This window comes from Siphateles boraxobius, unplaced genomic scaffold, assembly GCF_051911475.1.
Source record: "Siphateles boraxobius isolate OS27281-9 unplaced genomic scaffold, OSU_SipBor_1 1, whole genome shotgun sequence".
Lineage (NCBI taxonomy): Eukaryota > Metazoa > Chordata > Actinopteri > Cypriniformes > Leuciscidae > Siphateles > Siphateles boraxobius.
Window position 1 is genome coordinate 4,727,402 of NW_027508699.1, and position 17,970 is coordinate 4,745,371.

General features: G+C 39.9%; 1 protein-coding gene across 2 annotated transcripts in view; it reads right to left on the minus strand.

Moving 5' to 3' along the window:
- Nucleotides 1-8,460: 8,460 nt before the first annotated feature.
- The window catches only part of zyg11l (zyg-11 family member, cell cycle regulator, like), a 36,430-nt gene continuing 26,920 nt past the window's right edge, over nucleotides 8,461-17,970 (minus strand). For both annotated transcript variants that reach the window (XM_077247105.1, XM_077247113.1), the window contains exons 13-15: nucleotides 16,841-16,938; nucleotides 9,583-9,732; nucleotides 8,461-9,427 (exon numbers count right to left, since the gene is read on the minus strand). In XM_077247105.1, the coding sequence (XP_077103220.1) occupies nucleotides 9,411-9,427; nucleotides 9,583-9,732; nucleotides 16,841-16,938 (265 nt within the window). In that variant the 3' untranslated portion in view covers nucleotides 8,461-9,410. The remainder of the gene's footprint in view (nucleotides 9,428-9,582; nucleotides 9,733-16,840; nucleotides 16,939-17,970) is intronic.

Here is a 17,970-nt window from a genome sequence, read left to right on the forward strand (position 1 = left end):
GTAACAAGTACATCAGGGTTTATGGGAAGTGTTCCCGGTTCCGGCTGACCTAATCTATGCAGCCTAACATTGAATTATAGAAGTCTATAATGTGCTATGTGTATGCTAAACTAAAGAGATGTGTTTTTAGTCTAGATTTGAACTGACAGACTGTGTCTACTTCCCGGACAATGTTAGGAAGATTGTTCCAAAGTTTTGGTGCTAAATAAGAAAAGGATCTACCGCCAGCAATTGATTTTGATATTTAGGTATTATCAATTGGTCGGAATTTTGAGATCGCAAAAGACGTGAAGGACTATAATGCGTTAAGAACTTGCTCAAGTACAGGGGAGCTAAACCATTTAGTGGTTTGTAAGTAATCAGCAATATTTTAAAATGTATATGATGTTTAATAGGGAGACAGAACTGGGCTAATATGGTCATACTTCCTGGTTCTGGTAAGAACTCTAGTGGCTGCGTTTTGAACTAGCTGTAGTTTGTTTATTAAGCGTGCAGGGCAACCACCCATTAGAGCATTACAATAATCTAGCCTTGATGTCATGAATGCAAGAACTAGGTGTTCCGCATTTGTCATTGAGAGCATATGATGCAATTTAGATATATTTTTAAGATGGAAAAATGCAGTTTTTAGAGATACTAGACAAATGACTTTCAAATGAAAGATTGGTATCAAAGAGCACACCCAGGTTCCTAACCGACGACGAAGACTTGACAGAGCAGCCATCAAGTGTTAGACAGTATTCTAGGTTATTACGTGAGGAAGTGTTTTGTCCAATAAGGGAAGATATCAATCTCTGTTTTTTCATATTTAAGTAGTAGGAAATTACTAGTCATCCAGTTTTTATATCCGCTATGCATTCCGATAATTTTGTGAATTGGTAAGTTTCATCAGGGCGTGAAGAAATATAGAGCTGAGCATAACAGTGAAAACTAATGCCATGCTTCCTAATAATATCTCCTAAGGGTAGCATGTACAGAGTGAACAGCAACGGTCCTAGTACTGAGCCTTGTGGTATGCCATAGTGAACTTTTGATAGATAAGACATCTCTTCATTTACTGCTACCGACTGATAACTGTCAGATAAGTATGATTTAAACCATTCTAATGCAATTTCAATAATGCCAACATAATTTTCAAGTCTATTTAAAAGAATGTTGTGGTCAATAGTATCAAATGCAGCACTAAGATCAAGTAACACTAATAGAGAGATACAACCATGATCGGATGATAAGAGTAAATCATTTGTGACTCTGATCAGAGCATTCTCAGTACTATGATATGGTCTAAATCCTGACTGGAAATCCTCGCAGATACCATCTCTTTCTAAAAAGGAACATAGTTGTGAGGAATACTGCCTTTTCTAGTATCTTTGACAGAAAAGGTAGATTCGAGATCGGCCTGTAATTGATGTTTTTTTAACAAGCGGTTTAATCATAGCCAGCTTAAATGTTTTTGGTACGTATCCTAATGACAAAAATGAATTAATGATATTGAGAAGGAGATCTATGACCTCTGGAAGCATGTTTCAATAGCTTAGTCAGTATAAGGTCTAACATACATGTTGTCGATTTAGATGATTTAACAAGTTTAGAAAATTCTTTCTCTCCTATAGCAATGAATGAATAGAGTTTTTTCTCAAGGAGGCTACAATGCACTGCCTGATTCGATACTGTTGTAGGCGGTTGCATAGTTTAATTTTCTCCCTGATATTATCAATCTTGTAAGTAAAGAAGTTCATAAAGTCATTACTGCTGTGCTGCTTGGAAACGTCTGGGGTTGAAGATTTATTTTTCGTTAATTTAGCCACTGTTTCACATAAATACCTAGGGTTTTGTTTATTTTCTTCTAATAGGGTTGAAAAATAAGCAGACATAGCAGCTTTTAAGGCCTCTCTGTGCGCAATCGTGCTGTCTTTCCATGAAAGGCGAAAAAACTCCAGTTTTGTTTTCTTCCAGTTGCACTCCATTTTTCTGTCTGCTCTCTTAAAGGGTTAGTTCACCCAAAAATGAAAATTCTGTCAGTATTTACTCACCCTCATGATGTTCCAACCCCGTAAGACCTTCGTTCATCTTCGGAACACGAATTAAGATATTTTCGATGAAATCTGAGAGCTGGATCACTCCTCCATAGGCTTCTTCAGGGATTGAACTTGCCGGCCTCGAAAAGTTATTAAAGACATTGTTAAAATAGTCCAAGTGACTACAGTGGCTCAATCTTAAGTTTATCAAACGACGAGAACACTTTTTGTGCGCAAAAAAACAAAAATAACGACTTTATTTCAACTATTCATGTCCTTCTCTGTGGGCCTCGAGTCAGTTCACTAGTGTAACAGCGCAGCGCTTCTGTTGTTGTACGTCATACGCATCACCCACATGACCAGCGTCGGCCAATAGTGAGCCTACGTGTGACGTAGCTCTACGCAATTACACTACGTTAACTGACTAGAGGCCCAAAGAGAAGGAAAATAATAGTTGAAATAAAGTCAGTTATTTATGTTTGTTTTTTCGCACAAAAAGTATTCTCGTATTCCAGTATTCTCACAAAAATTCTAACTAACCCCCTGAGGTCACGTGGACTACTTTGATGATGTCTTTATTTCCTTTCTGGACAAGGAAAGTATAGCGTACATAGATTTTCAATGGAGGGACAGAAAACTCTCGGACTAAATCTAAAATATCTTAAACTGTGTTCCGAAGATGAACGGAGGTCTTACGGGCTTGGAAAGACATGAGGGTGAGTCATTAATGACATAATTTTCATTTTTGGGTGAACTAACCCTTTAAGGGCCTGAGTGTGCTCGTTGTACCACGGCGTTGGACTATTTTCTTTAATCTTCTTTAAGCGCCAAGGAGCAACTGTGTCTAAAGTGTGGAAAAAGAGAGTCAAAAGTTTCTGTCGCAATATTGAGTTCTTCTAAGCTATCTGTGGTGCTGAGGAGATGAAACTGATCAGGAATATTATTAATAAAGCGATCTTTAGTGGCAGAAGTGGTAGGTCTAACATATTTGTAACACAGAGTCGACTTGGCTAAATTAAGTATACACGAGACAAGATAATGATCTGAGATGTCATCACTCTGCTTTAGAATTTCAACGACATCAACATTGATTCCATATGATAATATTAGATCTAGAGTATGATTACGACAATGAGTAGGTCCTGCCACGTGTTGTCTAACTCTAATAGAGTTCAGAATGTCTTTAAATGCCAAGCCCAAAGCATCTTTTTCGTTATCTACATGTATTAAAATCAACAACAATTAGGACTTTATCTGCAGCCAGTACTAACTCTGACAGAAAATCAGCAAATGCTTTGATAAAGTCTGTATGGTACCCTGGTAGCCTGTATACAGTAGCCAGCACAAATCTCAAACTTGATTTATCATTTATACTAGATAGTGTTACATTAAGCACCAAAACTTCAAAAGATTTATATTTAAAACTAGACTTCTCTAGCCTGGATGTCAGCCCATACCCCGCCCACAAAATTTTTAGGTCGGGAAGTTCGGTCTGGACTCGATCCGTTGAGGAGCTAATATGACCGAACAGAAAATTGTTCTGACCAATCAAATTGTCAGGGCGGGCTTTATACGATGATGGACAGATGAGCAACGGTAACGTAACCATCCACGTCATCAGAGCGCTTGGGTTGAATTCTTGGCTGCCGCTGAAGAATTGAGTTGTGTATATTCCACTATCGCGTGTGTTATTGAAGATATAGACAGCTCCACATTTATCGTCACATTTTTAAATTTCAATACCGACTTGGTACTGAAGTCAGTACTTTTTGACAACTCCAATCGTATCGGGTGCCAGTTTTCATTAGGAGATCCCGATTAAAGTAGACCTACTTTCCCAGGCTTGGGGCTCCGTGTAGCATCCCTGGCCCTGAAAACTTTTGGTTTGGGTCCTCTTTGATTATTTCTAGTTACAGCGTCCATTTTGAATGCAAGAGTTCCTCCTACTCCTCCTCACTATGCTTTAAGCACTTTCCCTGCCATTTTTCAAGATTTTGTAGTAATTTATGACACAACACTAACCCCAAAATTGACAAGTTTTTCCGGCTTTCATGTTTTCACTGTTATATGGTAGAAGATGCACTGCTACAGATCTTTTGAAAGAGTGCAGCATCCAAAACCAATTGAAGAAGATGATCTGCATAAACCAGAAGGAGCGCATAGAAGTTGCTTTTGCACAATTAACCAAACATTTGTAAAGCCCGGCTGGATCGGCCCAAAGAAGGTTTTCCGATCAGCGGGTGAAGGTCCCTGCGCGTTACCGTCTTTCTGCATGGCAAAGTAATTTGATTAAATGAATAAATTTTCTCATATGTCTCAACTCGTTATTTCATCTGACTCCATAAATGAAAAAGGTTTTAATAATATCTGGGCATCACTAAAACTGAACGAATATTTGATTATTCTTTATTGGTTAACTCCTAGTCGTTTAGAATAAAATCAAATGTTTACAATTTATTATGTCAGGTAAATGTATCACGCCAGTTCCATAATCAGTTCAAAGATAATAGTTGCAAACATCAAATGCTATAGAATTAAGAGAGAAGATGCAATACATTGACATTCTAAAAACGGCATGATGCGAAGTGTTTTGGTGCACTTCGCATCACGGGCTAATCTGGTTACAGAAAACGTGCCGAGCTCTAGTTGCATTTCATTATATAGACTGACCTCATTTCAAATGTAAACACGAGTTCACAGTTGGAATTCACAACACCGTCTTAGGCAGAAGTTGATTTACATGGAACCATTTGCTAACAGTGGGAATTTGCATCGAGTTAACACCTTCTGAGAGCATGAGACCATTTGCCTGGAAGACACACCTCCTATGTATGTGAATTATTTCTAAACTCTTAAATACCTTATTACCTTCTGGTTTACATCTTTGAGAATGAGACCTTTGTACCAGTCGCACTGAGACATTTCAAATGATATCAAACGTGTGATACTGTATGATAATTATTCACATTAAACAATATAGATTCTTGGGTGAATTTCAGGTGATCTCAGCATGAGATAGAAGGAGTCGGGGGAGAATGGGGGTCAAGGGATAAAAGATGTAGATTAGGATTGCTTAGCTGAGACTGCGTCTCGAATGGTGCACAAGAGAGAAATTCAAATGTGCTTTGTTCTGTCAGCCAGTTGCGCTATCTTCCAGTTCTTCCAGTCTTACACATTCAACAGCACATATAAATCATAACTACCTAAATAATGTTGAACCCAAATAGAGATATAAGTAGTGTAAGAGATGTGCAAGCTTTGAGGGTGTTGATGAATTCGATAAACTAAATCTATGTTTTGGTCATCATTCTGAATCTGATCCAAGTGTTTAACAAAAATGCAATTTTCTTAGATTTTTGGTCAAAATGTTTTTTTAAGGCACTTTCCACATGTTGATTAAAAAAATATTCCAACTTTATTGATTCTTTTTAAAGCAAAGGCTCTGTTCTTTCTTTTGGTATAGTGACTGTTTACATATGCTGAAATAATTTTGTGTCCATGAAGGTTTTATGAATATGATAAAAAAAAAATGCTGGTGCTTGCTGGCAACTTTTTTTTCTTTTCTTTTTTTTTTAGAAAAAAAAGTTAAGTCATGGGGACTTAATATATCCAACACAGTTTAGGATATGGTTCACTGCCCTGTTGATTCAGTGCTGGCATTCCTTTTAGTGTTTCTCTGCGGGCCACACTTTAAGAGCATGTGGCGCTGATTGCAGCTGAACGCACCAGTTGATGGTGCTTCTTTGGCAGTGTTGGGAGTAACGCGTTACAAAAGTAATGCATTACAGTAACATATTACTTTTTGCTGTAACGCAGTAGTGTAAGGCATTACTTATCAATTTTCAGTAATATTTTACTCGGTACATGTTCAGTAAGGCTTGCGTTACAACAGATTTTTAGTTTTAATTGTAAAACAAACAACAACAAAAAACAGCAAGACCGCGAGACATTAAAGAAGGAAAAATGCGCTAAATTACCTGTTCGTGGTCAGTCAATAGCCGCGTGTGGAGTCCAAGTCTGTAAATAAAGACTAAATGGCAGCGTCTGATATATATTTGTATAGCGATTTATTTTTTACAGGAGTGCCGTGAGGTATGATTTCGGCCTCTGTGCTCGCGCTGGCCAGTTGAAAAGCGGCTAATGGTGAAGATGGCATGAAGAAGACTATACATTCGCGAGATGGACGTATGCGCATTAGGCTTTTCGTTCTGTGTTTTCTTTCTAAACAGTTAGGTTATGTTTATGTTGTATTTTTCATGTTTTCATCAGGCAATCATGTTTTTGATGCGGTGGTGACGCGTTCATGTAAGGGCGGCGGCGCTGCCGATAAAGCACCTAAAAGCTGTCACAAAGAACCGGCAAAAGCAATGATTATGAATATGTCAAATATAGCAAGGAGACATTTTAATTGTTTATTAATAAAGTCAAGATGAAGTTGACGATGCTGCCTCGCGATCTTCGCAGTAGTGAATGCACCAGAGAGAAATGCACATTTCATTTCATAAGCAGAGAGCAGTCTGTTTTCTTTCGTTTTGAATTGTTCTGTTTACAAGTAGACATATCAATATAGATATATATTTCAGGTCCGTGAATAGGCTACCTTATACGCTGAGTTTCGGTTCATTTATGAGACGCGCTCCAGTTCACGCGCTTAAATCCAGGCAATTGGTTGACGAAACATTGATTAAAATTAAGATACAATTAATACAAAACGAAATTCACTTTAAAGAAACGCTTTGTGTGTGTAAGGTCTCTGTGAAAGTTTTAAAGCAGTCTTTTAGTGCCGCTTCATAGCGGTCGCATCCATAACGGAGAACTGTCACATCTGTAACATTGTTTTTTCCTCATAAATGCCAACACGAACAATAAAATAAAATGAATATTTTATGTTCTGTGGAGAGCCAACCCTTCTTCATCCGATTTGCGCAGTGTAATTCACAGAATTACAAAAAAAATAAAAATCGTTGCCTCCTAAAAGTTAAAGATTTTTTTTTGTCACGCATGACTGTCTATTTCCCTAATATTAAATATAAAACGTATGTGTAGACTGATATTTTTCTAATGTCTGGATTCCTTTCAGGGAGGAGCCTATGGATAAACAGACGTTTCATTTTGGTATTAATGCATTTTCTGAGAATTTATATTTCAAGTTTTGACTGCAAATGTCATGTCCATATAACGCTGGAATTCCCAAATTTTAAATAATTTATCCTCAACTAGTTTTGTGGTGTAGGTCTACGTATTTTATAATGTTAAGTTAACTTCAGATAATACTAATAGTAATTTAAATATGTGGTAGCATTGGATCTGGACGGTATGGATAACGCTGGGAGTTGGAAAGGGTGTGTCGCGATTCTGCAGGTTCGAGGATCTGAGTGTCGCGATTTCGGTTTCATATGATATGGCATATCCTTACAGCCCTAGTCATTTTAGAATGTTAAGTTCTACTCCTGTATAGTTATTTTGGTGAAAGTAACTCAAAAGTAATACAGGAGTAATGTAACGCATTACAATTATGAGACAGTAATATTGTAAGGTAATGAATTACTTTTAAATAACAGTAACAAGTAATATATAATGTATTACAGTTTGGGAGTAACTTGCACAACACTGTTCTTTGGAGGCATTCATACTGCTTAGCACACTCATTTCTCGTTTCATGCTAGGGATGAGATGGCTGACAACTTTCCACTCTGCCTGTGTTCCTTCATTGGACTTATCTATAGTCCTAAAAGATTTAATACTTGATGCCTTCATCAAAATACACGAATGAAGGGAGCGAAACGAAGCCTGCCTAACAAGGATCCTTCAAATTGACATGTCTTTCGACTGTGCTTGATGATTTACTTGAGAATTGCAGCCTTGCAAGGATACTGCCTACTAATTTTGGAAAGAAGGAAGAATCTGGGCTGTTTGGAGCACCAAATGAGCCACCATGCTGTAAGGTCACTGGAAATGTCAGTTTGATGCCATTTGTCTTTGGGTAGTTAAATTTCATCCGTAAACAGAAAGATGACCTGGCTACTATAGGCCATAATCTAAAGATTCAGTTGCTTAGAATTTAAATTTGTCATCTAGATGGCTGCTTTTTTATCTGGAAAGGACTTAACGGCAATCATCGTTTACTTCTGGTGAATCACCAGTTACCAAAACCAAGAAAACTCAAACTATGGAGAGCCTTGCAGTCAAAAAGGAAAGTGACAATTTGCTAAACAATTTGTAATGTGTGATCTGACCGAGCAATTGCTAGATCTAAACGTCAGTAACGTAATTTATTTAAAAGCATTAGCATTTCATTTGGTCAGATCAAAAGCTGCAGTTATGTTACTTGTATACAGGCATATGGGATGATTTTTAAATGAACGCATAAAAATGTTTCTCTTTGTGAGCTTTGGTTATGTGGCTGAAATGCAACTTTATTCAACTGCAGTCTGCAAGGAGATAAACTTGGGTCTCCAGAGACACTTTATTTTTAAAGCTGCCCATTTTTTATACAATTAATTTATTTGACAGAATCATTCTTAAGCCTTTTTCTGACTGAGCTCTAAATCACTCAAAAATAGTTTGACAGTTTTATCATCTCTATGCAGCATAGTTTTCATGCCTTTTTCAAAGATTTTTTTACCTCCCCATATTGCATGAGAAAAGTAGGTTTTCCATTTATCTGAGAAGACCTGGCAAACTATTCAACAAACTTGTCTGAGATTAATACAAGTTATCTAAACAAGATATGAGAAATAATACAACCACTTTCTATGAAAAACTAAAATCTGAATGTTTATTTTACTCCTGATGTCACTTGCATAATCATTTGAAAAAGTATAAACTAATATCTGGTTGTTGGTTTTAAGTGTTTATTTTATTTTGCTTGTGTTTATATATTTTTTGTAAAACTGTTTGTGCTCAATAACCAGCTTTGACCATTCCAATATGGAGGATGGCTAATATCAGCCCATAGAAACAGTCACTAATGAGGCATCTGCATATACATGGATTATGGTAGTGTAGTTTTTCATCCAGAAACATGAATTTTAAAAAATTGAAGAAGTTTAAACCAACAGTACAACTTGTGTATCAAATACATGTTTTGCTTTTCATATGCTGGTTGTTTGAGCATCCAGGTCAACCTACACAGCAAGACTGGCTCCACCAATGGTGTGAATTCGGGGTGGGAATATGTGTTTCACAAGTTAACACACTTAAATAAACTATAAAAAAACACTTAGTTTTGGGCAGAAAATATATATATATATTTTTTTTTAATCTTCAACCACCAGATAAGTGCTTGTGCTCTTCTGTTGAATCTCATTTGTATTAGAGTTCTGAAATGTCTTCTTAACAGGATACATAATGGCACATCCATGTTAAATCCATTGGTTTTTTTTGGTGGCGTCACTGAAAATCCTCCACTAGAAAAAGCAGACATATCAAACATGAAGAACGTGCGTTTTAAATTCTGAAAATACAGACATTTAAAGAGTTATTCCTAAAATGATTAAATTACAAGTAATGACAACATTAACAGAACATGTTCGTTGCAGAGAGATGTTAGCACGTTTTGAACCTGGGCTGGCAGGATGTAGGTTTCGCTCCAGGATCTTAAGGATGTTTTCTACCAGACACTTCACGTCAGTGTGGGTGTCCGGATGGGTGCTCAGGATTCTCAGTAGGCCTGTTCCTCCTTCCGTCTGGAGCATACTGCAGTACTGAGGAGCTACAACAAGAGAACAAGAGCTGCATTTCTCTAAGTGGCTCAAAATTTCACCACTAAGTAAGATGACATTTATTCAGGACATGCTCAGTAAGGTTCTCTAAGTGTATAGGCACTCCCCTATTCCAAAATCATACAACACACGCATACAAAAATGCATACATCATACAACCACATCACATGGGCTACTACCAACCCTAGCAGGCACATAAACGAATACAGAAAGTGTATTTGTGTGTGCTGGTGTGTGTTAATCGGAATGACCATGCTGTTCTCTACTATTCACTGAATCATTTGCACAGCCGTCTTTTTAATTATTAATTTATTTTCTATCTGAAGCTATAGCAGCAGCAGCATTACAGAAATTTGCAACATTACAGCAACACCCCCTTTCCTGGGGGGTGGACGTACTACTGTCAGGATTATGTTCTGTTTATTGTATTTGGTTCTATCATTCTAAGTTGTCCTAATTTCCATGTCTTTTTCATTCTGTTCACCTTTTGTTAATTAATTAATTAATTAATTAATTAGTTCCCTCGTTTAGTCTGAGTACTCTTACTCCCTGTGTTTTCAGTTCTTTGTCCGATCTCGTCTGTTTAGTGGTTGTGTTTATCTCCTGATTTTTCTTGTGGATCTAAAATAAAGACTATAGTGAATGAGAAGGTGACGTAAGTTACAGGCTGCCGCCATCTTAGGTGGTAACTGAGCATCCGCCGCCCCACCAGGACGCAGAGCATCCGCCGCCCCACCAGGACGCAGAGCATCCGCCGCCCCACCAGGACGCAGAGCATCCGGCGCCCCACCAGGACGCAGAGCATCCGCCGCTCCACCAGGACGCAGAGCATCCGGCGCCCCACCAGGACGCAGAGCATCCGGCGCCCCACCAGGACGCAGAGCATCCGCCGCTCCACCAGGACGCAGAGCATCCGGCGCCCCACCAGGACGCAGAGCATCCGCCGCCCCACCAGGACGCAGAGCATCCGCCGCCCCACCAGGACGCAGAGCATCCGCCGCCCCACCAGGACGCAGAGCATCCGCCGCCCCACCAGGACGCAGAGCATCCGCCGCCCCACCAGGACGCAGAGCATCCGGCGCCCCACCAGGACGCAGAGCAGCCGCCGCCCCACCAGGACGCAGAGCAGCCGCCGCCCCACCAGGACGCAGAGCATCCGGCGCCCCACCAGGACGCAGAGCATCCGGCGCCCCACCAGGACGCAGAGCATCCCGCGCCCCACCAGGACGCAGAGCATCCGGCGCCCCACCAGGACGCAGAGCATCCGGCGTCCCACCAGGACGCATAGCATCCGCCGCCCCACCAGGACGCAGAGCATCCGCCGCCCCACCAGGACGCAGAGCATCCGCCGCCCCACCAGGACGCAGAGCATCCGCCGCCCCACCAGGACGCAGAGCAGCCGCCGCCCCACCAGGACGCAGAGCAGCCGCCGCCCCACCAGGACGCAGAGCATCCGCCGCCCCACCAGGACGCAGAGCATCCGCCGCCCCACCAGGACGCAGAGCATCCGCCGCCCCACCAGGACGCAGAGCATCCGCCGCCCCACCAGCACACTATGCATCCGGCGCCCCACCAGGACGCAGAGCAGCCGCCGCCCCACCAGGACGCAGAGCATCCGCCGCCCCACCAGGACGCAGAGCATCCTGAACTGAGTGGTAAGGAATGTGCACTTTGCCGATCTAGGCAAGATTTCATCAACTATATGGGAGGAAAACAGACAGCTAAAGGAGGTGCTGGACAAACACAGAATGAATGAACAGTTTCTGAGGGGTGGTGACGTTTTATTACGGGTGCTATTACGTAGTATCATGCCATTTCTGTCTCAAGGAAAAAGGAAGCTCACACCCTTCCAAATGACCCTGTTGACTTTGATGCGTCTCAGGTTAGACCTGCCTATTCAGCACCTCGACCATGTGTTTCGTGTGCACAGAACAACTGTTAGTGCTGCATTTCAAGAGACTGTTGGTGTCTTGTATGCACGGTTGTCTCCACTTGTGCACTGGCCAGACAGAGAAAATTGTTGGTCAGTATGCCCCATTAGTTTGTGGAGGCGTTTGGAAAGCATGTTACTGCTATTGTGGATTGTTTCGAGATTTTCATAGAAAGACCGCCAAATCTCCAGGCAAGGGCGCAGACTTTTTCACAATACAAACACAACCACACACTGAAATATCTGATTGTCATCCCACCACAAGGTGTAATTTCTTTCATCTTGAAAGGGTGGGGTGGGCGCAGCAGTGACAAACTAATAACAGAACGTTGTGGTTTTCTAGGAAAACTGTTACCGGGTGACATTGTGTTGGGTGATCGGGGATTTAATGTCAGGGAAAGTGTAGGTATGTTGTGTGCTGAAGTGAAAATACATGCATACACTAAGGGTCGTGAACAGCTAGATGGATGTGGAAGAGACTAGGGCCATTGCATATCTTTGAATACATGTGGAGAGACTAATTGGTGTTGTGCGCAACAAATACAAGATTTTGCATTCTAAAGTCCCCATCAGCATTGTTTCCCTAGACAACATTTTTTAGACAAAACTGTCACTGTTTGGCTGTGGTTTAACAAACATGTGCCCAACTGTTGTTTGACTTTGCCTGCTGTGACTTGTGCTGTCTAATGATGAATTGCATCCAAAATAAAAGTTTTCCGTTACATAATTATACACAGTACACACATACATGCATGTATATATTTAAAAAATATTTGCATAATGAACTGTGTATATATTTGACAGCCCTACCTGAGATTGTTTATTTGAGAAGAGAAATATACAGTTTAATAAAAAAAGTAACACCTTACAACAATTTCATATGACTTAACTGTTTATTTAGACAAATGATATGTATAAATACAATTATATAGTTAGTTAAAAAAGTACAATTGTTTATAAATATATTACAAATATACACTTGAGGTAACAATGTGCAATAACGTTTCAATTTCACAGTGCTATAATGAACGTTTCAATTTCACAGTGCTATAATGAATGCATCTATAAGTAAACAATGTGCATTGAATGTGCATATTGTGCATTAAAACACTACTCAGCACAAGATGGACAAAACCAGGGAGACCCTTCAGGAGGGGTTTCTACAAGCCCCACACAATCAAATTGAAACCACTGAAATGGACAGTTCTGGTTGTCTTAAATTCAATGTTAGGCTGCATAGTTAAGATCAGCTGGAACCGGGAACACTTCCCATAAATCCTGATGTACTTTGTACATCATAAGGATGATGCTGTCTACGCTAATATTTGTCTCTGTTTATCCCGAGGTTTTCCGCAGTCAGCCGGATCCAGGCCGTATCGGGAACTGATGCGCCTGGACACGACGACAACGCAGTCCTCAAGTGTCAACTAGTCTCTCCCTTGTGAAGGCCTGCTTCCCTTTATCTCTGTACTGATAAAACGTAGTTGGGATAATTGCGATTCACAGTGCTACGCGGAAGCGATAAAAATTCTCAGAGCCACCAGGCACTGTTTTATGCAAATGAGCGTCCGGATCACATTAAAGGTTTTCTGTTAGAGCGGTGTCGTGTTAGCGCCCCCCTAAGTTAATAACTAATGATCGTTGCGACGGAAGTGAATCAGCCAAAACAATCTCTGTTACTTTAATTTCCTATTATCACTGTAAAGCTGCTTTGAAACAGTCCATATTGTTAAAAGCGCTATATAAATGAAGGTGACTTGACATGCCACCATATGATCTCTCTCAGGTCTATGACAGACACCGCAGTGCTTTCTACCTCTTAACAGTCTTTTTTTCAACCTGCTTTCTTGGCTTTTTATCTCTCACTTTCTGTTGCTGGAGCACTCTGCTGTTCAAAGACGCTTGGTCGGTAGGTTGTCCGGTGAAATATTGTGCTACCAATTCAGGGAGAGACACCTCTTTGAAAAACTCCAGTGCCTTTTGAAGTCGTGGCTTCCAAAAGTCAGGGGTGATGTGCATAACAAAACAATCTTTCAGTGTCCAGACGATAAAGTCACAGTAAGCGCTGTCTGTCACAAAACTTTGTGTCTGTACTTGGCTGTAGTACTGGTGACCTTTTCTCAGATGCACCTGTACATCTACAAGTTGAAGGCAGAAGTTCCTGTCGTTGGAGGAACATGCATCGAGGATTGTGCAATGTTTGTATTTTGAAGGACACTTAATTTCAATGCAGCCTTTCCCACAGCAGGCACATCTCACAATGGCATCTGGTGATGCTCCTACTTGTGGAAAGGCTGGGTTGATAAAAACCCCCACAAATTTGCACCTCCTGATTGCTGTGCTGTCCTCTTGTTTTATAGATGTATGCCTTCCTTGCATTCTCCACCTGTCTGATACCCCAGGTGCTGCAAACCAAAGTGCGGAGTTGTGCTGTCCCCTGGTCTTTCTCTCAATCTGCGCTGCCTGATCCTCTGAAACATCCGCTGTGCTTATTATCACCTGGCAGTGCTGCCGCAGTGTTGAAAAGTCACTCCCATCAAGGCTGGTGTTACAAACGCTTGTCAGAGATGTTAAGTTTCCGATGGGCAGAACAGGGTCTTTGAAGTCCTCACTGTAATGTGGTAGCATGCACAGAATGGCTGATCTTGCACCCATGTTGTAGAGATCACTGTAGAATTTAGCCATCTCTTCTGGTGTTGGTGGCGTTGTTGTTGTTTTAGTGGAAAGCAGGCCTGCTGTGAGTCTCACCATCCAGAAGACTGTTCAGAGACCAACGTGTGGCAGCAGCAGACGTGTAATTGATTTTGTGACCAACCTCTGGATGAAGCTTGTTAATGTTGCTTGGCAGCATCCAGTAGGCCGGCCGTTCAGTGACTGTGGCCTTTTCCCTGCAGTGGACAGTTGCCTCCACCTTGAAAGGCGCTGTGAATGCATGACCTGTTACACAACAAAAGTACATACATTTTATTCCATGCTACATTTCCATTTTACTTTGCCTGCAGCAATTGTCCATCTACCTGCCATTCAGCCAAATCACATCTCATTTGCATCCCATCATCACCATGATGTCTCCCATCAGCAAACACACTAACCTTTTAATCTATGACTCAGTAGGTACAATACACCTAATACAATTATATTATTAGTATATTTAACCACTTAATAAAAAAAAAGCATTATAACTAAAAAACAATTGTCCATCTGCCTGCCATTCAGCCTAATCACATCTCATTTGCACGTCTACAGCGCTCCCATCATCACAAACAACTAATAAAATAAATATAACATTAACATAAACATAAACAAGCATTATAACTGTAAAAAAAAAAACATTAATAAAAGTGAAGTGCATCCTTACCTTGGCAAGTATGATTGTGTTCTCGCAGTTCACAGTTCACAGTTCTGTGGGTTTGTAAGTCTTGCCACAGCAGAATTGTTCATAAGCTTCAAAAGACTTGAAACTTCTGAACTCTTGCATTGTGTAGGCACTGATGCCATAAACCAAGTAATTCACTAAGTCAGGGTATGTGAAAGGTGGTACATGCTTCTAGGTCTTTCGTCCATTCTGTAGCTGGCAGTTCGTACGGTTCCATGTTGTTGATTGCATGCAGTTTCTCTAAATAACGTTGCTTTGCGGTGTTTAGTCTCTCCCGATAGAGCCCCTTTCCTTTTGCTTCCTCCTCCATATCTTCCCGAAGAAACTGCGGCGTATCGCTAAAATGTAAGCAAATACTAAGCTGTGCTCTATCTCTTTCGCTATTTCTCTCGGTCTCACTGTCGAAGTAACCATGGCAACGGATAGCGTAACCACCTAATAGACCCCTTTTGAATTACATCACGCCGTTAGCTGGAGGCAAAACAAAGTGAAAACTGGAGGCGGCCAATACAAACTAGCACAGATTAGGCTACATAATAAGGATCTTAAATTTTTATTATTTTTACTAAATGTCATCTTGTTGTGTTTCTGGGTGCAAGAATCCCCTACAGGATCCAATTTGAAATTATCACATAATGTTTTGTAAATTATTGTGATTATTTGTGAAACATCTATGATTGTATACATTGTTGTGATTGATTGTGATAGACTTTTTGAAGAACCTGGTAAGAAAGTATAATCAAATACATAGTTAATTAATATAATTTTAATACATAAAAAATATTTTTATTTCTAGAAAATATTCACATAATTAAAATTGCACTGTATTGTCACTCTTTACATTGTTGTCTTCTGGCCTTGGCGCTGGGCAGGACCGCGCAATGTAACGTTGCCACAAGTCAAGTCCATTCATCAAATAGTTATAGGCATCTAAAGATTTATATGCCCTCAGTTTCTCTTTATGCTCGGTTTCTCTACCAGGTAGGTGTAGAAGGCAGGCCACTCGACCGAGGTAACGTTAAATCCATCCATTGACTGAGCGTGTACCGGTCGGCTAATCTGGTTCCTTCCGTTGAAATTAACTTTTGCAAATAACAATCGCGGTCCTGGACAGTGAGTGACCTTGCACATTAAGATAAAATCAGATTTTCTCCCATCATTGTTAAAAAACAAGCTAACAAAACTTGCAAACTAGCGTTAGTGAAGCGACCAGAGGGATCGTTCTGCCTCCACCTAAGCTCCGCCCACATAAAAACATCATCATGTTTACCAACTGAAAAGAGGTCTATATGGCAGTGCCTTCCCGGAATGCAACGCTGCGTGAAAAGATCGTGACGTAACTCCTCATTCTCCATTGGTTTGATTCTCTTTCGTCGTGCGCTCATTACAGCCACCATTACGTGACAAAGAGCGTCTAAACTCGCACAGTGTACGCCCAGCCTTAGGTACACGTATTGCAGATAATTGAATTTCCTTTTAATTCTAATTCCTTAAATTGGATTATCAAGATACCTCCAAGCTCCAATTTAAAATCAGGAATTAAAATAGAATTTTAAAGGAATTCACAATTCAGTTTTGAATGGAGCCTGGTAAGGGAAAATGAAATGGTCTAAATGCGTATAAGGGCCAGTAGGCAATGTCGCTATAATCAAACTAAACAAATTACACCATTATCTTTTCTTTGTTTTCCTTTTTTTTTTTACTCATTTCTGTGAAAAGCAAGGGATTTCAGGGATTTGCTGTGTATCTCAATGAACTTGCCATTTATTAGTCTCTCTGGCTTTTTTCTTACCGTTCTGAGAGCATACAAATTGTATGGCCCAGAGAGCCCACAGCTGAACACCAGAACACTGAGAGATGTGTAGCAAAGGATAGAAGGGCTGGAGTGTCCTGGAAGACAGAGAGAGAGAAAGAAAAACATTAAAAGCTTTCTGTGCTACTGCAATGTTAAATTAACAGTTCCATTACAAATGAAAACTGTTCCTATACTGTTTTCCATTTAAATACGATAAACAGTGTGCATTTGCATGGAAAAAAGTGACCAGCTCATTCTTTGGATTTTCTCCTTCTGGACAAAAGTCTTTCTTGTTTGAAATAAATAGAAAAGAAGATTTTAATTAATAGTTGGTTGTGTGAATTTAACACAATGGCAGCACATCACAACTCACTAATAATAAAAATGGCATGTTGATTATTTTTTAAGTGCATCCATTGTTTTGGTGAAAAACAACTTGATATTTAAAGGGATAGTTAATTTTTTAAAAAAAAATAGTAATAGATACAGGGTTGGAATGACAAGAGTGAGTAAATGAAGACAGAATTTAAATTTTTGGACAAACTATCCCTTAATTGTAAATGTAAATGGTGACTTCAGCCATTGTTCTCCTGTGCACCATTTAGCGCTACACACAGTCCAGTAGGTGGCGTGAGTAAATGATGGCAAAAATTACTACTCCTTGCCAGTCAATTTTCTTATAATATACAGCTTTATGCCTCTGATGGCCCCTTTGATCAAAAAGCTCACAATGGCTATATATCATGACTTACACTTTTGAGTGCCTTAATAAATGTGAAAATAAGCAAAAAATTGCAGCTCTGGTTATTTTTCAAGTGCCTTAATAGTTTTGGTGAAAATCAACCCGATAGTTCACCAAAAATGTCTTGAAGCACGGACTGAATTTATGCTTCTCATGATCCTTTTTATCAAACAGCCTCTGCCTAAATGCTTAAAATTAGTCTTGTAGACACATATAAATATAAATTGTGCCTGCAAATGAATTTCTTTCCAGAACTAAAATTTAAAATATTTTAAAAGATGAACTCAAACTTTGATCACTTCATAATTCCCATATTTCCATTTGTCTACATTTTCTGAAATTTGGTAAGTAATAATATTAATAATAATAATAATATGGAATGATT